Source organism: Anser cygnoides, chromosome 3 (genome assembly GCF_040182565.1).
Source record: "Anser cygnoides isolate HZ-2024a breed goose chromosome 3, Taihu_goose_T2T_genome, whole genome shotgun sequence".
NCBI classification, from domain to species: Eukaryota; Metazoa; Chordata; class Aves; order Anseriformes; family Anatidae; genus Anser; species Anser cygnoides.
In genome coordinates this window covers 41884609-41908116 of record NC_089875.1, presented here as the reverse complement: position 1 = coordinate 41908116, position 23508 = coordinate 41884609, and the positions used below count along the sequence as shown (strand labels likewise).

At 37.3% G+C, this 23508-nt stretch overlaps 1 protein-coding gene across 1 annotated transcript in view; it reads right to left on the bottom strand.

The window, feature by feature from the left end:
- Positions 1 to 477: 477 nt before the first annotated feature.
- The window catches only part of HEATR1 (HEAT repeat containing 1), a 38256-nt gene continuing 15225 nt past the window's right edge, over positions 478 to 23508 (bottom strand). Inside the window, exons 18-45 of the mRNA XM_066994000.1 lie at positions 23097 to 23280; positions 22656 to 22804; positions 20789 to 20981; positions 20113 to 20285; positions 19126 to 19293; positions 18004 to 18246; positions 17143 to 17274; positions 16439 to 16545; positions 15246 to 15389; positions 14449 to 14567; positions 14042 to 14163; positions 12557 to 12685; positions 11373 to 11603; positions 9924 to 10050; positions 8905 to 9071; positions 8308 to 8354; positions 7666 to 7789; positions 6640 to 6780; positions 6136 to 6425; positions 5314 to 5464; positions 4853 to 5011; positions 3938 to 4072; positions 3619 to 3723; positions 3357 to 3525; positions 2464 to 2618; positions 1955 to 2113; positions 1111 to 1219; positions 478 to 701 (exon numbers count right to left, since the gene is read on the bottom strand). Coding sequence (XP_066850101.1) covers positions 613 to 701; positions 1111 to 1219; positions 1955 to 2113; positions 2464 to 2618; positions 3357 to 3525; positions 3619 to 3723; positions 3938 to 4072; positions 4853 to 5011; positions 5314 to 5464; positions 6136 to 6425; positions 6640 to 6780; positions 7666 to 7789; positions 8308 to 8354; positions 8905 to 9071; positions 9924 to 10050; positions 11373 to 11603; positions 12557 to 12685; positions 14042 to 14163; positions 14449 to 14567; positions 15246 to 15389; positions 16439 to 16545; positions 17143 to 17274; positions 18004 to 18246; positions 19126 to 19293; positions 20113 to 20285; positions 20789 to 20981; positions 22656 to 22804; positions 23097 to 23280 — 4221 coding nt within the window. The 3' untranslated portion in view covers positions 478 to 612. The remainder of the gene's footprint in view (positions 702 to 1110; positions 1220 to 1954; positions 2114 to 2463; positions 2619 to 3356; positions 3526 to 3618; positions 3724 to 3937; positions 4073 to 4852; positions 5012 to 5313; positions 5465 to 6135; positions 6426 to 6639; positions 6781 to 7665; positions 7790 to 8307; positions 8355 to 8904; positions 9072 to 9923; positions 10051 to 11372; positions 11604 to 12556; positions 12686 to 14041; positions 14164 to 14448; positions 14568 to 15245; positions 15390 to 16438; positions 16546 to 17142; positions 17275 to 18003; positions 18247 to 19125; positions 19294 to 20112; positions 20286 to 20788; positions 20982 to 22655; positions 22805 to 23096; positions 23281 to 23508) is intronic.

The following is a 23508-nucleotide window of genomic DNA, read 5'->3' as shown; positions in this document are numbered from 1 at the left end:
GCAGCTCCCACATAGTTATGGCAATTTTAGCACCTGTGCATCCTTACCTTCATCTGAAAGTTGAGCAAGATGTTCTCATGTGGACATTGTTTTTGTTTGACCTGAATATAGTTTCTTTCTTTCAAGACCGTCTTGTAGCTACTTTCTTTTCAGAATCTTCAGTGGGTACGTTTTTCACTTCCATAAAAATAACAGAAAAATGCATTCTCAGGATTGCAGTGCACAGGTCCAGTAAGTATTATGTTTATGTTGTAGCAGCACAGCCCCTACACTGAGATAGGAACTGCAGAACCCCAATGCAGCAGGGTTCGTGGACAGTCTTGCATGTTGTCACTCTGCTCAGCTATCAGAATTTGAGTATAGCTTGCTTCAGTTGTAATGTTCAGGGAAAAGTAAGTTAAGGAAAGGTTTATGCCATCATGTAATGGCATAAAATGAGCCCCAGTCTCCAGATGATCCAGAAATGATAAAGCCAGATTCTTACAATATTTTTATTAAAAAAAAATTAAGATCTTAGATCTGATAAAAATTAGTATGACAATTTGCCTGTAACACATGGCATCTATGTAGTTAAAACAATTCAGACAAAATATGAAAACAAAGGGGATAAACTTAGAAGTAGCTTTGGAGTGGTTCTCCCAAAATGACTTCCAGTTGCTGAATTGTTTTCTGACACTGCTGTTCAACTTCTTCACATTCATCTAGAAAAAGAAATAAAGCAGGAAGTAAATAGAACAGTTATGACAAAGATACCCTCAAGGCTGGAACTGTCTTCAAACGCCAGGTATGAAATCATTGTTCAAAAATATTTTGTCATCAACTCAGGACTTAGGCAAGTTATTTATACTGTACCACTGATCTAAAATATGCAGCCTGGGGGGATGCGCACAGGATGGAACAGTGAAGAAGCTACCGTCATTTAGGTGAACATTAGGAGGGTTTTGGATACAACCCATTTCAGTTTCCATCCGGCACAGTTGAAGCTACCATATATGAATTCTTATGATTTATAGCAATTATATTTATCTGAATCTTTAAATTATGTGGCCTTTGTTCTTTTAGCTCATAGGCCATTTGTCTGCCTTCACTAAGACCATTTTAGAGTATTACCTTCCATAAGCTCAGCTAAGAATGGAATAGATTCTGGTAGCAGGACCAGGTAGTTCTCCTTCAGTTTCTCTGCAACTTCTAGCAAAGCAAGCAGAGCTGCAAAGCGGACCTAAAACAAAAGAAGAAAAACAAAAGGAGTCTCTGTAAGGACACAGTTAAATGTCCCAAACTTCTTTCTATCTCCTAAAACACACTTAGCTTTTAAACTAGCTTTCCTTACTGAAGCAAACTATTTTTCAAGTAACTTAAGTCTCAACATCTGGATTAAGATAGAGTAAAATAAAAAGTTAGTTGCAAGAAGCAGGTATGTTGCTAGCAGTTAGCTGATAGAACAGTCTTTAACTTCCCTTTCCAATGCCACTCTGTTCCACTGTTTCAGCAGGACTTAACCCAGTACAGTTAAAAAAAAAAAAAAACAACAAAAACTCCCCCTGAATACTCGTAACCAGTCAAATAGGTCATGACAAAGCTCTATACATTAAACAGGTCTGAAGGTTGATAAGTAACTATCTTACACTTTCCAAAGCACCCATTTCTTTAGGTACAAACAGGTTAGCTCTTACTCAAACAGCTACCAAAATTAAAAAAAAAAAAAATAAATAAAACCAACAGTATGGAAGACATCTACTTGCAGAAAAGTAACTGCTTAGGGAAAAAACAGAAGGATGCATTGCATGCATCTCGGGAACTTGGTGGTAGAACAGTAAAACATCAGTGTTCTAGTAGCCTAACTTTAGAAGCTAGTATTTTAACAGTGAGTTGGCCAATCCACTTCTGGTTTGGGGGCACTTAACATTTTCTAAAGCAATAGAAAAAAACAGTTCAAATTCTGGTAGCTCCCAACCTTAGAAGAGGCGTGCCTCATTTTCAGCAGGATGTGGTAGTTCAGTGGTTTCCAAAGAGAATCATCTGCCATGGCCACTGAAAACTGCGCTATGCAGGGTACCAGGTGTTCTGTCACTCTTTCCTGGAACTTCTCATCTCCTCCAAGCATGTTTTCTAGCTGTGGAAACAAAATGCTTGTCAGACAGATCCAGGATCAGATGAACTCAGCCAAAAATGCTGCTTCTAGCATAGGCTTTCAGGCACTCAGGAGACGGGTCAAAGAGCATTAGTGGGAGGGCAGTGGTCTGCATGAGCTGAGCAATGTGCATGAACCTTGTGAAGAAGTTCAGAAAGATGATAAAAGAATTAGTAAACTAAAGCTTTAAGTGAAGCAGTTAATACTGTCTGTAGCTGAAAGAATGAATTAATTCCTCCCTTTTTGTGAAGGGAGATGATTGATAGTTTTAAAAGAAATCCTCATATGGAAAAAATATTTGATATGAATTGCTTTTCTATGTTTGTCAGTACCTGATCAACCAGGGGCATCATCAAGGTTTCTGCTCTTTCCTTACTCAGGAACTTCTGGGTGTCATACAGGAAGAGCTTATGCAGACAGTCCATAGTAAACTGCAACAGTAAACAGCTCTTTTCGGTGCTGCTCTCAGAATCAAAGAAAGCTTCATCTGTATATCAGTACAGGAGGGAAAAAAGAAAGTTTACAAAAAATGAGAAATACTCAACTTCTCTACAAGCCAGAAATGCTGTTAGTTATGAATACAGCTAAAGGATGTACTGCACATTAATTATGTAGTCATCAATCAGAGTAATAAAGTAGATGCTGTATGTTATCTGACTTTTAGCTAATGCCCTAGCTGGTCTGCCTCTGCAATTCACAATCAGCTGGGGGTAAAAGGGAAGACTCACAGGCTATCAGAAAGTTCACGGCTATACCTGTGGCTGTGGAGAATTTGTGCAGGTCACTACAAATACAATGAGGAATTAGTTCCCCATATAAAAGCAGCAGAATATGTTTTTGCCAAGAAAGCAGAGGAGTCTGAATGTATCAGGTAATAGTAGGTTGGCATGTAAGGTAAGTCAACAAATGAAAAAAAAAAAAAAAGGACAGGCAACTGCCAGAAGCAAGTCACCCTATTTACACGCAATTTCATTCCCATGGAACTCACAGGGACTGACATGGAAAATTTTCGTGTGGTCTCAACTTTGTACTGGCAGTCCAGAGCCCATATATGAAAAGTGTCCCTTGGTTCCATCAGAATAAGAAAGACGTCGTATTTATGAGAGAAAGAAGAAAGAGAGAAGTGAGGGGTATGTGCTGTGAAATACACTGCTGTAAGACGAGACATTCAGCAGTTGTAATTAGCCTGTCAATACTTTCCTGTAACTAGTAACTTAAAACTTACCAGTTTTTGAAATGTTGAGCTGGTTCAGTGTCTCAGCAAATGGCTTCACTAAGTGACCAGCAAACAAGGTGAAGAGACCCTTGAGCTTGTCTGCAATGCAATCTGCTAACCGATGGAACGTCAGGAGCCTATCTTTTAGGGTACTCTCTGTTTTGGACCAGTCAAAGAGCTGAAAGTGAAATGCAAATTAGCTTGTTCCTGTGTGCACACACTGGAGAATACAAAGATGCTGATGCAGATGAATTATCATTAAATTCCTTACCTTGAAGAAGAGGGGTCTGAAGGAAGCCTCAGAAAGTTTCATAACCATACTTATTAGACAATCAATAATGTATGTCTCTGTCTTACCAACTTCCTCCAAATCATCCTAGGAAAATTAAAAAACGTAATTCTAAGTTTGAAATAAGAATCTGAGCTTCCAAGCAAGTTTTAATTCTCTCTGTTTCAAGCTAAGTACCTGACCATAGTATTTTCTACCCCCTTGAACAATTTCAGAACAGAATATTTGATAGCAAAAAAATAACTGATAGAATTAGCATGAGAAGTTGAGCTGCCTCTGCTTGTTCCCCTAAACAAGCTACCTGGGCATGCTCTGTGCGGAAGTCCAGGGCTGTCATGAAAAATGCTGTCAGCTCAGACTGATGGGAAATAAGGTGATCCTTCTCCATAACGACAATGTGCTCCTTCAGAATGTTCATCAGGGGACCCACGCAGTTCTGCCAGAACAAAAGCAAAGCAATACAAAGACAACTGTGACACTGACAGTAACCGAGAAACTTGGCAAGGGAATCTGATTTTGCACTTCTCACATTTACTCATGAAAATACTAACAATAACTGACCTTTTCGCATTATGTTTTCCTGACTCACTTTTGCGGTATAAAAGAAAACAGAGATAGCTGAAGACTGTACTGGTCGTGGCTGGGATGGAGTTAATGGACAGCAGTCCATATGGTGCTGTGTTTTAGATTTGTGATCAAAACAGTGCTGATAATGCACTGGCGTTTTAGCTATTGCTAAACAGTGATTGTACAGTGTCAAGATGTTCTCTGTTTCTCACTCTGCTGCCCCAGTAATAGGCTGGAGGTGGCCAAGAGGTTGGGAGGGGACACAGCTGCGTCAGTTGACCCAAACTGACCAAAATGGTATTTTGTACCATGTAATGTCATGCTCAGCAATAAAACGAGCGGAGAGTTTCTCTAAGGCAGCTATTTCTTGGATCCTGACCAGATTATCTGTCTGCTGGGGGCAAGCGACTGCTTTTGTACTGCTCCTTTTTTTTTTTTTTTTCTTCCTTCTCTAATAAAACTCCTTTATGTCCACCCCCTTTTTTTTTTTTTTTTTTCCTCTTCTCACTTCCAATTTTTTCCCCCATCCCACAACAGGAAGGTGAGCAAGTGACTGGTTGGAGGCTTACCTGCCAGACAGGGTCAACCCACCACAAAAAAAAAAAAGCATATTTTTAGTTACAATGCAAACAAATGGAAAAAATCTCACCTTTCGGTTATTTGCCACTTCACTGTAGCACTTAGTAACTGCAGGCAGGAGTATTCTGGGAGCAAGTTTTGTAGCTAGGATACTTTTCAATGATGTTACGCGTACATTTATCTGGGAAGAAGGACCAAATTCAACCACAATCCTCTCCAAGCGGACAACCTATCAGGAAATCCAGAAAAAGTTAAGTTATTTAAGTTGTTTTAGTTACCTAACTCAAGAATTGATCTTACAAATTTTACCATAGTTGTCTGTTACAAATGTCAGACTGGAATTTTGCTGTATGTACCACTTGGAACACATTACAGGAGGATGTCTGTGTACAGAGCTTCCCTGTCTTCAGAAGGCAAACACCAAAAAAATGCCTGCATCAGTGGCACAAGGTCAGAATTGCCCTCCTGGAGCTGTTGAACTGGGCAGATTCTGTAGGAGTCCGTCCTATCTGCAGGAGTCAGATGGCTCACCTGCAGCAAACAATCCATGAGATAAGGACTGAGGAAGTGTGGTAATGTTTCTGCAACCTTCAGCAGAGCAGTCACGGCACTTAACAAGTAAATCTCATTGGAGATGAGCTCCTTCTTATTTTTTAAAGTCTTCAACAGTGCTGGCATCAGCCTGTGAATAACCAAGCAAAAACACAGAAAGGTGAAACCACTGATCATTTGGAGGAACATTTGCAATCACATAAAATCCAGCCTTTAATCCCGCAGGGACAGTTTTCACATCAATTTTTACATGTTTAATTGGGAAAACTCTGTATTCTGGGCTCTTCTGCTGTATTTTTTTCCAGAGATAATGAAGAATAGTAGATTTAGTTGAAAGATTTAATAACAGTAAGAAATTTATATTTGTAATTAGATAAAACAGTCTTAAAAGCAACAGGTTAGATGCATGAATTCTTCCTGAATAGGTAGAATAAAAGAATGTAGCATGCAGTGTTTCCAACAGTACTGGTTCTTGTGTTTTTAACTACAGTCTATTCTACAGTAAAAAGAAAAAAAATACAGTCTGACTTCTCTATAGCCCTAAGGACTGCATCTCCCTTCAGGGCAGCACACAGTTCCATAATGAACTGTACCAATTATAAAAGTCTCCGGCAATTTGCCGACTAGCTTCTTAGTTCTATAGCACTTCAAGCACTATGAACACCTTTATTCTCGTCTGCACAAAACACACATGGGCAGACTGCCCACTTGGCCTTCATCAGCATTCCTTCTTTCAGTAATGCCTTTCATTATAACTAATTTCTCCTGCCGCTGATTCTATTAAAAAGAACCCAACGATACCTTGGAAGCTGAGGGATTGTTTGGGCCTTCAGCGTACAGGTGACCTCAGCTATGCAGAGGAAAGCACTTCCCATCACATTCTTTTCCTCCTTCTCTGAAGAAATCAGATCAATGGCAGTTTTCAAAACGGGTACAAATGGCATGGGATTTTCTGTGCCAAAACCTTTGCAGAGTAGTTTGAGGCTGAACAAAGCAGTTTGCCTGTTGATGGCTTGCTCCTCCTCCTCTTCCTTTCTTTTGCACTGCACAATTGCGATGAGCTCAGGAACTAGCTCCAAGAGCTGCCGGATCTGGGAGGACAAAAGAACAAACGCTTGAAGAACACAATTAGAAACCCAGACCCTGCAAGGTAACTGGGCAGGCAGCCTACATCTCACCACCTCTCAAAAGCTGCCTGACAGACAACACTGATACTTGATGTTCCTACACAGAGCAAACCACTTCTACATCAATCTCTCTCTTTTATTTCTGCTAAAGGAACGGAGTTTAATGACTTAACCTCACCTGGCTCTTCTGCCACCTCGTGCGCTGCTGTACCTTATTGTTCAAAAGGTCCATTGCCTTACGTCTCACAGATGGGAGCTGATTTGTCATAAGTCCCCTAATTACAGGGATGAAGGTTTCTGTTGGCAATAAGGCATTGACCTGTAAGAGAGCACAAACAAAACAATATGAGAAATGCTTTCCTGTGGGCTGTGACACAGCCTCCAAGACAGGCAAACTCTTCTCAGCTTTCCACATGGGTTTCAGGGTCAAAGAAGAGGGGATAGGCCAGCCATGTTGTATCTGAGGCAGGCAAAAAAATCCAAAGGAGGTTCCAGTTACAGTACTTAATGTATGTTTACTGGCTACTAACCAGGCAATACCCACTAGTTTCAATATTTTCTCAGCAATTTCCTCTTTCTCACGTCTACACTGGTTTGTTATCCTTCCTTCCCTTAAAATACTTATAATGGTGCCTTGTGCAAAAACAACATGAAAACTGGAACATGCTTCACAGGCAAAAGAAATACAAGCTGTTCACACAGAGACTGGAAAGACTTATAGTTCACAACACCACTGAAGTTACTAGACAGTCAATCCAATTCTGCAAATACACTTCTGATCAGAAAAAGATTAGAAAGAAAAGCATAATGATTTTTCTCCATCTAAATTCCATATAGAAATACATAGCAGCTCCATAAGCATTAGTGAACTCATAAAATGATTTAACATGGAACGCTGCCAAAAGCCACTGTTCTCCACCAAATAGTTACTGAAACGACTGCTTCCAGCCAGTAGAACACAAACAAGAGGAAATAAGCATTCCAGATTTTTTTTTTCTGCTTGTTCTGTCTAAACTGTTAGATGTAGTTGTTGAAAGTGCTAGAAGAACTCAAACAATGAGGCAGCAGGTAAAGATTAATTAATAAAGATTAATTAATCAATAAAGATTAATTCAGAAAAAAAAATCCTACATTGGTTATTAATTGCATCAATAAATAAAAGCAGGAACGTCCCACTGCTAACAAGAGGGCTAATGAGACATACTTTATCCATCATTTCATAGGACTTGCTAAGCAGAACCCTCCAAAATTTGGCTGTTGGCTTGTCTGCATTTCCTTCCACCGAGGATGCCACAGTGTTTATATAGTGAAGAACATCTTCTAATAGCCTAGACAGAAAGGAAGAATCTTTTAGTATGTAACAAGGACACTAAAGTAGTCAGCTTGGTTCCTACAATGCCTAACATTTCACAAACAGAACAGCAACAACAAAGGAAAATGAAACACCTACTAGAGAGACTATATATATGTATGTATATATACTTATATATATATTTCCCCACAATTGAAGCAATATATTTTGCTAAGAAATCTGGAATAATTTTAAAGATTTCATCATCAACAGCAAAATATTTATGACCAAGTACGTAAATAAGCACAATCAGAAATACAGAAATAGTGTAGATATTGGACAGAGCAATCTTTCAATAAATACTCCATGTCAAACTAAAAAAAAAAAAAGTAACTTGCATATAATAAATACTGCTCATTGCTGAGGACATTAAAAGTATCCTTGGAAAACATTTGGGGAAAAAAAAAAATACTCTGATGGGACTACACTTACAAGAAAATATTCCCAGGTTACAATAAAGGCTAGAAATAGGAGTGGAGCAGATATAAAGCATACCTCTGTTCCAACTTCTGTAGCTCTTCTGTTTCTTCGCATTCAACTATCTGGTTTATAAAGAGAATGAAAATGCTAATTGTGAAAATTTTCAGTTCCCCACATTTGCACTTTATCATTGTTCTAGAAGAAAATCTGAGACCCTTAGGCAATACAGTCACAGTAGCAAACAAACTTTTCATGTTGGTGGATGATGCTCAGTCAAAATATTGGAAACCACTTCCAGCTAGATCCACAGCCAGATTATTAACATTAATTTTTTTTTTTTTTTTGAGTTAATACTATGAGTCTCACTCCAAACTTGGATTATACAGACTGAGTGAAATCCCAGACTCCATAAAGCCAGTGGGAATTCATTGGGGCCTGAATTTCTCTTTTTAACCTATTCATCAATTGCACAAACTGAGTCCATCTGGAAAGGCACTATTATAAAGTAATGAACATTACTGGGAGGTTTCAAAGCTGTGTAAATAAAGGTGTCAGCAAGATACACTGGATGGCATATTCTTTTATCCTCTTTGAGTATAAAATCATACTAAAAAGCACATTAAACCTCATCTGTTACATATGGCACAGTTACTTAATCTGATCAGTAATTACCTTTTTCACCAAACTCTGAGAAGTTAAAAGTTGTGACATGAAGGAGACTGACAAGAACTTGAAATGTCGAAGTTGTTTGCCTGAGTGAGACTCCACATTAAAAAGCTGCCCATCCTGATTTTTTAGCTTTGTCTTGCATGTTCTTGATTTTTTTGGGCCAGGATCATCTGTTGAAAACATTCCCAAAACAAATTCGCAGACATGAAAAAAAGACATTTGATTTCTGATTACAGAAAAAGTTTAATTACAGTGAAGTGGCTATCGAGGACAATCATTCTGCTGTATCCAAAATAATGTCAAAGTTCAAAAAAAAAAAAAAAAGGTTACCACAAAGATAATTTTTCTGTTTCAATAGCCTCAAAAACAGCAGTGCCATTTCACTGCCCTTGCTTCTGATCAGTTTTTATGTTAAGAATCTTCATGAAGCTAAAGCTATAGCACACTGGCTACAAACATGAAAGACTTGTGAGGAAGGACCACAGACACTGTGTGTCACATATTTGGAAAAACTGCTTTCACTGTCACTACCAGGCCCTTCCTGGCTGAGAAAACTTATTCAAACACCAAATCCACCACGTCCTTACTTAAAAAGAAAGGACCAACCATGCCCTCCCCCTCAATGCTCTTTGAAATAACAGACTGGAAAAGTATTAAAATATATTATTTACTATATTGTAGAAGAAAAAAAAAAGAAACCTTAAAAAACAAAAAACAATCAAAATACAAACAACTCCCCCAACAGATAGTCCCTGTCATCTCATGTGCTATGAGTAACAGCTATTTATTTCAACTAAATGATTCAATGGACCTTCTAAATGAGAAGTGCTGTTTGATTCTAAGCACTCCAATCTATAATTAATGTACATCAAAAAAGTAATCACATATCTTAACCATTTTATAAAAAAAAAAAAAAAGGGGGGGGGGGGAAGAAATCATTAGGGCAATTCTGTATGCCCTAGTTCCTACCGAGATAAATAAAGGGAGGTTCATTTACTTTTGCCGTTTTGTTTTGCAGTTACCTTCTTTGTTCTCTGGCAGCTCTGTCAAGTAGTGGATTATTTTCATCATGCTCTGGAACTGTGAATGTATATTAAATTCGCAACAGATGGAAATCCAAAATTCAGTGTCTGCTTCCAGCACAGCATCCTGTTTACAGTTTAAAAGGAGAGAAACGTTTATTTCAAGAATTAAAAAAAAATAAAAAGACCCCAAGCTCCTCAGTCAATTTGTGAACATGCCATGGGGAGCTGCATACTGCCAGGGTTAGCACCAGGGTAACAGCAGCAAGGCTCAGAGAGAATCTAAGAGTTCCTGAGGGTGGGGAGAGAAAATACCATCTCACTCCATCTACTAAACAGCATCAGAAATAACCTCACCTGGTGGCATAGGCTATTTGTCCTATACCTCTGCTAGTGACTAATGGTGAAATAATCCATATTTCATCAGGGGTGTCTCTAGCCATTTCATACCCTGATGAAAAATTACTTAAAGCAGAGAGAAAAGTTACCTTTTCCCACTGTTCTTGATCAAGCCCCTGTTTCTTTAAACTAATCAAAACCTAATCTTTTCTAGGCAAAGATTTATTTTCTAAGAATAACTCAAGATCTCATCCTACAGGATGGCCAGGATTGGCACACCTGAGTAGTATCCCATACAAAGTTTGTCAAATAAGATGGAAGTAACAGAGTGCTCAAAAATACTTTTCCATATCGTAAAATTAGCTCTTCTCCGCATCTTTAGCAGCTTTCATACATTTAATATAAAAATGCCCTCTAATCAATCAGAATAGTAATCTATGAAGAGTTTGGGGGGATCTTTCCATACATAGAATCATTCAGATTGGAAAACACCTCTAGTCAGAGTCAAAGATCATCTAGTCCAACCTTTAACCCAGTAGTGACAAGCCCACCACTAAACCATGCTACCAAGTTCTACATCTACATATTCCTTGAAGACCTCCGGGGATGGTGACTCAACCAATTCCCTGGGCAGCCTGTTCAGCAGGAAGACCATATCTTCTCACCTGTGTTTTTAGTAAACCCTTTTGTTTTACCTATAAGCAATGTTTTCACCTAATGCTAGGGTCTGCCAATGCTAAAGCAGCAAGAACTTCCACGTATTTCTGACATAAGAGAGTTCTTACCTTGATAGTGGGAAGACCAAAATTGTTTCAACAGTGTTTTTTTTTTTTTTTTAAAAAGTACTACATATCTATCAGATTTTCAAGTCAAGTACTGGTGTACAATATGATCTGACAATATGTCCAGGCTCAAGGACAAAAACATTTTATATCTGCCACACAAAATGTAGTCAACATCACCATCAGGTTCTGCTAAAGCACAAGCTCAGAGCTCACTACTTCTTTTAGCATAAAGTAAGGCCTCATCTTGCACCTTCTTAAAGGCGTGACTACGAACAGAAAGGAGGAGATCAGTCTTTGAGGAAAAGGTCACCTGCACTAGTCTAACCTTGTCTGTGCTTGATGTCGCAGTCACAGTTTTGGTGACGTACTGCTCAAACAGCAGCACCAGGAGAACCCAGAGGAACCTCTCTCCTCCCACTGTAGTGATCAGCTGGGTCAGGATGGGCAGGCGGCGGTGCTCTGGCACATGGGGCAAGGCATCCACGAACACACGAATGATTTTTATCACCACCTCTTCCACACTTCCTGAGGACTCTGACAAATCACTGTCTTCAGCCTATTTAAATACAGGTACAGCAGTTCAAACAGATTATCACAAACAAGTTCTTTCTTGTAAATCCAGCAGGTGAAAGAAAGCACTGTGTGGCTGATAGCTGTATTGCCAAAAGTATAAACTGAAAGAAATTTTGTTATAGTAATTTGCAATGGTTGCAATGAAAGACTTAAAACAAAAACAAAAAACCACACCAAATCCCCAAAACTTCCAAGCCCTTCCAAGCTAACTTGTTAGCAGTGGAAATTTTACTTTTTTTTTTTTTTTTTTTTTTTACTAATTTACTTTTACATAAGAAACTCCTGTGTCGTCTTTCATGTTTAAATCTATGAATGACTTTACGATATACTAGGTCCAAGTGAAATCTGATTGAAGAAAAAAAGATTTCTTTTTGCTTGTTTATAACCATTTGTCTATCAAAGATGTCCGGACAAACAAACAACAAGAATACGCACACAAATATCACCTGTGCAAAAAAACAGCCTTTGCCAAATATTTTACCTTTCCACTTAATTCAGACTAGTTCTCTTACTGTCGTGTTCACAATGTATTATTAACCATGACACATTACCATGTGACTATTATAACCTTTTTCTCATTTCTAGCAGCTCCTGTATTGAACTTGCCAGCTGTTTCTACGGTGAAAAACTAGAACACAAAGTACGTTTTAGATCCTCTTTAGGTACAACTGTGGTACTATTTTCCTAAACCTTTTATGAAGTGCAGTTGCTTGTACGATTAAAAAAAGCAGCAGTTTTGATGAACTCAGTTGACTGGATGAGTAGTTTGTTAACATATTTATTACATATAATTCATTATCTAGCTACTTAAAAGTAATCCTAGAATTGGATACAAACATATTCTATTACCAATATTCCAAACTATTTATTCTACTTAATTAATAAACTTACTGTTTACATTTTTCCTACTCCTTTCCATTGTATAGACAAATTTACCTGTATAAGAGCAGGAATAACCATCTGCACTGTCTTATTTATTACTTGAAATGTGTAAGTATCATCCAGACGCAAGACGTTTGCTCCCATGAATGTAAAAATAGGCATAATGTTATGGAGAACTTTATCCTGGAATAAAAAGACAGATGAGATTAGTTTGTTTTTTTTTTAAACTGAGCTGCTCAGTACAGTGTACTTTAAGGTATCTCTCATTGCCACAAACATCACTAGATTCCTATATAAGAAAATGAGAATCATTGCTATGTTCCCAAAATTGCCACTAAACTAATTTTAAACATATAGTGTCCCTTAAGACTACTTAATATGTGATTGTCACAGTTCTAAATACTATTTAGAGAACAAGATTGACTTCCAAGCAAATAATTGAAGAGTGGAAATTGACAGTTGAGTTTCATCATATGCTCTGAACTCTTCAACCCAGTGCTACAGTAGTATGACAAGCAAAATCAGCCTTCGGGAGATTTCCAGCTCTTACACAGCCCCCCTCCTTTATATTTCTAAAATATGTACAGCGATACAATAGAAAGCGGCAGTGCTGATATTAACATTTTGGCCTTTTTTGGCTAGATTGTAATCACAATATTACTTTGAGAGTGCTGAATTAGTGGTGTCACTTAGCTCAAGAATTAGATTCCTAGATTTTGTCCCAGATATGGCTACGTTTGTCATTTAGGTTTAGTGAGCTAAAGCAGCGTTATAGATTTAAAGAGAAGGATAAGACTTTTACCAAATATTTGTCTTTATACTGAAATTGAAAATCCTGTCACAGTCAATATTAATGTGTAATAAAAGCTTAGCTCTATAGTAGGTGATAGTAGCAAGATGGTGACAAAGAAAAATAATCCCCAAAATAAAAAAAGCCAAACTCAAATCCTCCAAAAGTTTGATTGTCAAGAACATCTCTTGACTCTGGGGTAAGAAGTAGCATTCCAAACGTGTGGAGAAAGCACTCAGTTAAAGATAAAGATGCAAACTGAGTTTGATACATTTGTGTACATTTTGCTGCTTTTACAGTTCCAGAGCACAAGAACTGTACTTCAAAGAGTACTGTCAAATTTCAATCCATAGAAGAGAAGACCTGCTTGTGGTCAATTAAAATCAGACCAAACCTGGTTGTATCATCAACTACATTTCTCATTGTACAAGATACAAACTTGTAAGAATACACATATTATTGGGTTGGATGCTCTCTCCTCCATAAAAAAGCAGGAGAAAGAAGAAACAATGTACCAGAACTTTGAGAATGTAGAGGTGAGGCAGAGCTGCTGTTAGAAAGCTCTTGCCACTTCTAACCCTCTTCATTGCAAATCATAAATGATGCATGACCAAACTATCAATACAGAGGTTTGTTTTAAAACGAAGTAGAAGACCCTAAAACAGTAGAGAACTTGTAAATTTTGCCTCTTGCTCCTTTTAGAAAAGTTCTTCCAATAGAAAAGCTCTGCATCTTCAGGCACTACTTACAGGAAACATGCCAGCAACAGCACCAAGGAGAAGCAGTGCATGATGATGTGTCTGGGGCATTTTAGATACCCTGATGCACTGAACTATCAGTTCCACATTGAATTTTTCTTTATCAAGGACATCTGCAAGCAAAAAAAAAAATTAATATACACCCTAATAGTAAACTATGTAGGAATAAACTTGAGTACACTCAAACAATGGCTTCAATTTGCAGACCATACCTAAAGGATCTAACAAAAAAACCAAACAACAACAAAATCCCACAATTAGTAGGACGAGCTTGTATACACTACGGGGGATCCTATCTCTCTACAACACAACGTAGGCTCAAAAAAGAAAAAAGCTAGAGATTGTTGCTTTAATGATGTACTGGTGAGAGTATCAAGAAATAAGTCTGCAATTTTTACCTGCTGGTACTTTGCTACCATCTGAAGACAATTTCTGACAGATGTTTAGCAGGCAGCTGAGGATCAATTGCTTTGTATATTCCATATTTTCTTCTTCTGATGCCTGAGGTTCCAGACACCTATACATTCAGGAAGAAATTTAGAGATTGGAAAAAGAAGGTAAGTACTTTCCTTTATAAGTCTCTCTTCTTTGTTAGTTTCAAACACAGCAGCTTGCCTAAAAAAGGCATTTATCAAAGTGCTGTAAGGAGTATCAGATGATTCCCTGACATATGATTGCCAGTCTACACAAAGGCATAAGAAAAAAAAAAAAACAACAAAAAACACACAAAACAATCTTTAGTAACTGCCTGGATATAGGGCTGGCATGAAGAGCAATACTTTTCTTAGGTTCCACTGGTTGAAAGCAGTTCCACAATGTTTTGGGAGGAATTTTAAAGTTTAAAATATTTTATAATAGTTCTGCAAAAGTTAAGTCCTGTAATTTGTGCCAGTTTTAGCACAGGTGTCATCCTTCTTAACACTCCCAAGAACCTGAGAAACAAAGTCTTCACATAAAAAGCTAGATATCAGATAACCATCTTAAAAAGCTCATCACATTGTTTTATAAGGCAAACAACTCTTAAAAATCTCCCATTCCCTTTATCTGATTTACCTAAAAGCAGTTTAAGTAAAAAAATACAAGCTACTGAACCTGGCAATAAAGCAGAGAGAAAGCAGCCCACATTTTAATGCTTTACAATGTCTGTTGCAGAAGAGCATGCTCATAGACTCATGTTTTATAGAGGCATAATTACCGGCTCAGCAGGTTAAAAAGTGCAGGCACAAGTGCCTGTGGACGTTTAAGTTTCTTCTTATGCTGCAGTAATTCCAGAATAAGCATAACCCTCTGCCAGCTGAAGTGGCTCGTTTCTGGTGCCAATTCTGCCTCTTGCGGCTTTCTAAAAACGTAAGACAAGCGATCAGGATATACAATTGCAAATAAAATACTACAATAAATATTACAGTGTTTCAGGGAACAGATACATAAGTAAAAAAGAAAAAAAAAAGTATTTCTTTCAAATAATATCCTTTACTGCTTCTCCTGGGAGAGGTGGCAATATGTGGACTTTTGACTGAAGCAGCAAAACATTTTAAACAACTAAATTAAAAACAGGCTGAACTTGAAAAAATAAGCAAGTATAGCACACCTTCTGTGTATACAGAAAGTCTACGTGATGAAGCAGACTTCTGTGAGGAAAAAGACAAATGAACAACTATTATTAAATAATTGTCCAAATTCCGATCTGCTTGTCATACAGGAAACTTGCACCTTCTGAACTACTATTTGTCTAACCACTGAGTATGAGGGCAATGGGCATGTGTCTATGTACACATGTACATAAACTCTGATGGATCAATGAGTCAAGATCATTAAAAAAGGTCCAGTGAACTAAAGCAAGAACATAAGAACAGTTATTCTAGGTCATGCCAAGAAAACCAACCCAAAATCCTGTTTCAACAGTGTCCAACAGCTGATGATTAAAAAAAAAAAAAGTGTACAAAACAGCTTCTTCCTTATGAGAATGGGGAGAAGAAACAAGGTGAAGACTTGAAAAATCACTTGTATTTCTATTTTAACTAAAAGAAAATACTGTCTTTCAGCTGACTAACAGTAACACTTTGAAGCACATCGTTAGGTTAGCCATGTGTACAGTAATCTGTCCATACAACGTTTTTACCAATAAAGTTTAATACCTACAAAACCAAAAGCAAATGCCAACATCAGAAGTTTTATAAGAGGATTTTTTTTTTTTTAAATTAGGACTAATCTATTCTAAAACAGCAAAATGGGTTAGTTTTCTGCTGCTGAAAATAGCTCACAGTTATTTTATCACACAGGGAAAATGAAAAAGATAGTCATGCTTTCAAATACCAATTATGAAATGTACTAAATGAAAGGTGTTTTCAAACTGTATGGAAAACATTTTTCTATTTCTAGTTATTTTACTTCTGTTGCTGCATTTTCTGCCTTCTAGTTTGCTGAACAGTGGTCAGACTTCTGGTTTTCTCAGGTGGCTCCAGTTCTGTGACAATCTGCTCCGCACACACTGAAATCTGAAACAAAAAGCAATACTTCAATTACACACGAACATGTGTCACACCACACACCTATGACCCCTCCTCCTGTTTTTTTTTTTTTTTTTAAACACATCCCTTTCATGGACATATGGGTATATAATTCACCTATTTAAGTCTTATCACCTTAATTTCTGAATGCCTGTCCTAAATGTAGTTCTTGCAGCAAATAAAATGAGGAAGTGATTTCAAGTGCAAGTAAAATAATAAATTGCTATATGACAGCTACAATGAATGTATTTCAGGAAAAGTCTTCTAGTAACAGTTAAAAAAAAAAACACACACAAAAAAAGCAGTTTTTACCCCGAAAAATGAAATCACTGCAGCAGAAAGAAGTGACTTTTACTGAATTCGTTAAAAGAATAACAAATGACTGATGTATGGCTTCTACAGAAACACCTTCTAAAAGCAGCCATTTAACTTTTTATGCCACTAATGCAACTATATAACAAATAGTTTCTAATTCCTTACATGCTGTAAGTGATATAAACAATGAACATTAATAATCAATGTAGCAGCATGGTACCACTGCAAAACATTTAAACATAATTTTGTGTTCTGGAGTTTGCCACTTACCCCTTTAAACACACTGCTAATTGTCTGGGCACAAAGTGGGTTCTTACAGTTTAGCAGTAAGTCAAACAGTACTTTTAATAGCTTCTGTTGCACCATCCCATCTGACACAGCTGCAAAGAATGGTTTAGTAATCTACAAAGGGGAAAAAGAAAGGACAGAGGTTTACTGTAAGAAGGTAACAAAATCACAAGAAATGAAACTTGGGTATGTTAGATTATGTATTATACACCCAGACAAACATACTAATGTGTATGAACATACATAATAAAAATGTACATACTAACTAGCTATTTGCATACATCTAAAAATCCCTATATACAAAGCACATACTTCTGAAATATCCATCAGACATATTGGTTCCTAAAATTTTTCTAAATGCCTTTGTGAGAGCATACCTCCTGTTGCTAGACTTTTTTTTTTTTTTTTTTTTAAAGTATTGGACTATTAGCCTGAATTTGTAGCCTCCTTCAAATTAGATTATTTCTCACCGACTGTATTTTCTTAACATCTTTTCCTCAGAAGAAAAGCAAAGATCCTGAACAACTTACAAAAAACAAACAAACAAACACACAAACCAAAAAAAAACCAACAGTGGAACGGCAGTATCTGCAGGCAGTCATACAGGTATTCACCTGCATGCAAATACAATGATATGAAGCAAGCAGCAATTTCTTCCAGGAAGTTTAAGAAGTTTAAGAGAGCTTTGCAGCCTGTTTAGCTGTTTCAAAGCTTTTGTGGAGACCTTGAAAACTTGTAATGAAAGAAAGGGCAAAAACTACGGACTCCTTGCAAATACAATTCTAAACACTGCTATTTGCTGTAAGCACAAAAGCAAATTAAAAACCTTTCTGAAAGCTATACCTGCCCAAGTGCTGTAATTTGGAAAGGTGGAATTTCTTCATAGATTTTCTTGGCAGCATGTAGACTTTTGATAAATAAATCCAGACTCTGCTGATTCTTGCACAAGAGGGTTGCTGAATGTTCATTAAACTTCCCAAGTATGAGATGCAGGAAAACTGCTTCATCTTTTAACATTGTCTCAGGTTCCTTCGAGACCTTCTCAAGCAACCGGTCTAGTGCAGGCAAGAGGTGAGAAAGAATCATCTGCAAACAGAGAAAAATTGTAAGAACAGTTTGCTTTTTATTCATTCTTGTTTTAACAAGCTTCCAATAGTGCAGCTTCATTTTAATGCATCATCTGTTCCCTCTCTAGTACCACATTTCCTACTGTACTTTACGCAACAGCTATTAAAGAGGAAAAATACAATATTTATTGTCACGTTACCACAAGTACCTCCTTATCAGCTCTACTTCTCCTTTGATGGGTAGGTAGTATTTCATGTTTTTAAAGTACAGAAGGCTTTTTTTTTTTTTTTAAACAATTTATGACTACTGTCTCCTACAAAACCTGAGTGTGGGGCAAGAACACTCATCTTCTATGCAATGTACAATCCCTTCAAGAAACATACAACTGAACAGAACACAAAAACTCATAACTTCATTCATTTTTTGAACAGTAAACTCACGTATTTTCCAACACTTAGAGAATAGGAATTCTGAATAAACTAGGATAAAATGAGGTTAATATGTACACATAAAACTAATTAAATGAATAGTACTTTCTATTATGTTACAATTCCGTACAGAAAACTCTATTCACAGACACCTAGCCAAGATAATCAATTTCTTCTGCTAGAACTTTCTTCTGAAACTTTTCAGTAACTTCAAGAGAGTTTCCTTAACAACTCCAGCACAATAATCTGCATCCCACACATTCCTGGATAGAGTATGACAATATTTTGTGTTTCATTAAATCATATTTTGCAGCGTAACTGCGTACTATTGAAGGTGTCAACTTAATGCCTAACAATCTATAAATTATGAAGTTGCTTAACAGCATTACTATTAAATGACGTGATTTCTGCTTTTCAGTTAAATGCAATACTGACAGAACAAGTCTGAAAATATAAAGGCTGGACTCACCTCACCATGGACTTTGTGAAGAATTTTCATTAAGCTTCTTGCGACGTATGATGGGCAAATAGGGTTTTGTACACAATCGAGTATGCTTTCCAAAGCTTCTGACAATTTTTTCTTCTGGGATTTCTGTTTTGGTTGTGTCTGGAGCTCCTCAAATAGGGTTGCCATGATCTAGTTCAGTAACAAAGTGAAAATAAATTTCTTTCCCTGCAGTAAAAGTGCCTTAAAACATTTATTCAATGCTTTTGTAATAATGCAATCCAGATATAAACTGAATTGTTCACCTGCAAATAAACCATGAGTTAGTATCTCAAATTTGCTGTGGGTGCACTCTTTTCCACCATCCAGACCGTTAATGATGGCACTGAACAGTACTGGCCCCAGTATTGACACCTGGGGAATCCTGCTAGGGACCAGCCTCCCAGGGGACATTGTGCCACAGATCGCAACACTCTGTGCTGGCCGGTCAGCCAGTTTTCAGTGCACCTCCCTTGTCTATGAGAATGTTGTCTGAGACAGTGTCAAAAGCCTTTCTAAAATCAATGTAAACATCCACTGTTTTCCCTTTGTCTACTAAGCTCTTCTCTTTATCATAAAAGGCTATCAGGTTGGTCAAACACAACTTCCCCCTTCATAATTCAATGCCGACTGCTCCCCATCACCTTCCCAGGGATCAATGTGAGGCTGACCATCCTGCAGTTCTCTGCCTTTTCGTTCTCACATTTCCTGACCACAGGAGTGATGTTTGCTTGCTTTCAGTTTTGAGGAACATCTAATTGCCGTGACTTTTTTTTTTTCTTCTTACGATGACTAAGAATGGCCTTGCAGTGCCATAAGCAAGCTCCCTCAGCACTGTAGGTCAACCCGTTTGGCCCCATGGACATAAGTATGTCCAGTTTGTTTAAGTACTCCCTAACCCAATTATGTTACATCACAGCTTACAGCAGCCGATGAAACTTGTACCAAAGCACAATTTAACAGCACAAATACCTGTGTGATGTATGTAGGGTCAGATATGATCTCCTCTGTCTTTTGCCCCAGATGCTGAAAAATAGGGTGAAATAAAGACTCCTTCACCCCGCTTAAGGAACGGAAGCAATTGAGAGCAGCCCTTCGAACTTCGCTCACAGGACTACCCAAATTGATGAGCAGAGATATCACCACTGTAAAAAGAATGAAGGAAAGCAGAAAAAGACAACAGAATTCCATGGTCAGAATTTTACTGTATCTGTCTCTGAGGAGGCATCAACATTAATTTAGAATTTAAAAGTAATCTCTTTTCACTATAAACATCTAGTCTACACAAAGACAACATAAACCTCACAGATTGATGGTTCTGAATTTCTTCGCCATGGTCCTTCCCATGCTTATACTGCACAGAAAGTAAGGTGCTATAACTGACTTATTCAGCGTAGGACCTTGTTTTTTAAGGCCTTTAAGATTAAAAAAGAAAACAACAACAATAAAAGCTGTTTCAACTACTTTCAAAATTGGGCTACCAACTGCAGCAGTGACTCAGCAAGAAAGACAGCTATCTCAGCATAGTGCAGCTGAACATAAATGATTAGAGATACCCCTCCACGGTATGAAATATAGGAAAATGACATGAAATTAAAATACACTGTCATTAAGCCTCAAGTTGAGAGATGGAGAGATTGTATTTTACCGGGAGACGATGGTGATAGTAGCTGTTTCTTCTTTTGGTATGTCTGAGATACAAGCACTGCATAGCCAATATATAAAGCTCGAGTCTGCAGCATTGCATTGACTTCATAATTCAGATGATTTGAAAGGTTAAAGCTGTAAGTCCATAAAATCGAAAGGAATTTGAAGAGAACTTCTGAATCTTTTACATGTACCTTACATGTAAATAAAAGAGAAAAAAAAAAAAAACAGTTGGTCAGGACAGCCTTGATTTGGCAAACTAATACATCAGATAAACCACCCAAACCAAAGGAGCACACAGGAGAAAACTAAAGAGTCAGAAACAGTGTTCTTTTGGGAAGAAAACATTCCCAAGATGATTCTGATGACAATACTTGCAGATGTAAAAAAAGTCCATGTCTTTCTTGACAAACTGCTTATTTAGTTTAACAGACAACATGTAGTCTATAGGTACATAAATAAAGTATACGTTTCCTTATCATTGCAGACCAAATCCACATCCATATGAACGTTTTTATAATGTGTTAACTGAGCATGAAAATGGTTATATGCAAAATAGAGCAAAATTAATAACTTTCATCTTCTCTTTTGAGTGGCAGTAATTAGAAGTGTTCTAAGGAAGTAATGCCTGGCTTTTTCATCAGTTGTATAAACTGAAAGATTTTTCAGAATTCTATCAGCTACTGTCTTAGGACTGGGCATTTAACTTCTCTGTGTGGCACAGCTTTCTGTGTTGAATATTCACACTAAATGTTACTTTTAGAATTTGTCCTGGATTTGATGTACAGACATTACAATAATAGAGCATGAACCAAAATAAACAAACCCTGAATCATACACATATCACAGGCCATCTCAGATACAGGTCAGAGCATCTCCCACTCCTGTCTCCATCCCCCCACCTCTTCAACAGGTAGCTGCTCCACAAGATTCATTTTAGTTTTTCACAAATCTACATCCAATTATCTCAGCTTTGCTCCTGTCTAAAGCTTAATGAGGAGAATTTCTGATTTTGAAGCAGTTACATTGTCTCCTAATAGTCTTCCAAATCAATTAACAATCACTTGTTTACTATATGGTCTGGCAATAGCTACCACTTTTTCTGTCTGCAAAATGCTCTTTGGAATCCTAAGAGATCTCTATTCATCAAACAGGAGTGCCCACTCAGCATCCTGAAGACTGTATATAGCTTGCAGGAACAAATGATAAAGCTTCTAATACACTCTAGCCTATTGTCTTTTCTAGGATTCCACCAAGATCTAGCTTCTAGTTATATTAGCTATTCTGGAGCAAGCAAAAATAATTTTCTTATCGTTTTCAAACTAAACATCCTCAAAATCAGAGATCAGCAGTACTTCAAAAGTGAAAGAAGCAAATTATTACTGCAGCTATTGCCTTCACTAAATACTAAAGACATGACTAACCCCATCCCACAAACTTTCTGTAGTCTCTCCTACCATCTTTTCATTCATCTCTCTTCTAAACATGCACTGTGTTCTACCAGTTCTTTATTTTTTTTATTTTAAAAGCTAACAAATTTCAGAGAAACTGTTTGCTCTGCTCTTACGTAGTACCAGAAGCTCTAGCTCTTGAACCTTTGTCCTGCAAATCAGCATTGCATATTCACCTTTGCCTCAACTGGTACATTTATTGATTTTTACTTGAGTTTCCTACCATGTTCAGTTAAGGTCAACTAACCAGTTGAAGCTTAGACTCATGTTTCCTCATAGCACTAGCATGCCACAAGCAGTGTTGCATGATCAATACTCAATTTTTCTCACCTTTCTCTAAAATTTTGTATTTCTGCATAACATTTGATGAATAGTAACTCAGAACAGTAATTAAGAAAGTAAGTATGAAAATAATACCTTAAGTAAGAGATTCATCAGTGCTCTGTACTGAACAACATTGCCTCCCTCACTAGCTCCACAAACAAGAAGGTCAAACAGCCCCAAAAGGAGGTGCAGATAGTTTTGGCTATCTTGATTCAAAGATTCAGGATTCCACCAAGTTCCTTCTAAAAAATAAAAGTTACAAATCAGTCATGGTGGATACATATGAAAAACTTCAGGGACAAATTGAAAATAAACACCTTTATTCAAAGTAAGACAATACATTTTGCTGATTTCACGTTCACAAGACATGTTTACAGATCTCCACACAATATCAACAGTGGAAGAAGACTGGGAAAGCAAGGTTTGCTTTTTTCCAAAACCTCTAAAGCAAGCAAACAAACACACGAAAACTCCTCACTTTCCTTAACTTCAAATTGTTGTATAAAAGATGACATTCGAAACTTTAACACTTACCTTTTGGAAAGGATGAAGGAGGTTTAAGGTGATGAATAAAACTTTTCAATAAAAACACAAACATGGCAGACTCCTCTGCATCAACAGTCTGGTCACTATCGAGCTTTTCTATATATGCAGTTAACAAGTCCATTGGCACCAAACTTTCCTGTGTTGTTTCAATAGACCAATTTGAGGGAGTTTCCTGCGAATGAAGATTTATTGAAACATACATTGTCATAATCTCATCCAACTGAAGGCAGAATCTAGCACTAAAGTTCAGCAATATTACATTTCTAACCTCAAAACAGGTATCATTATGAAGTGAATTACAATTCTGATTTTACATTTAAACTTGCATCTGAGGTTTAAAAATTTATACCTGCTCTTACTACCATGATTAAGAGTATACATAAGCAAAGTAACAAAAGGG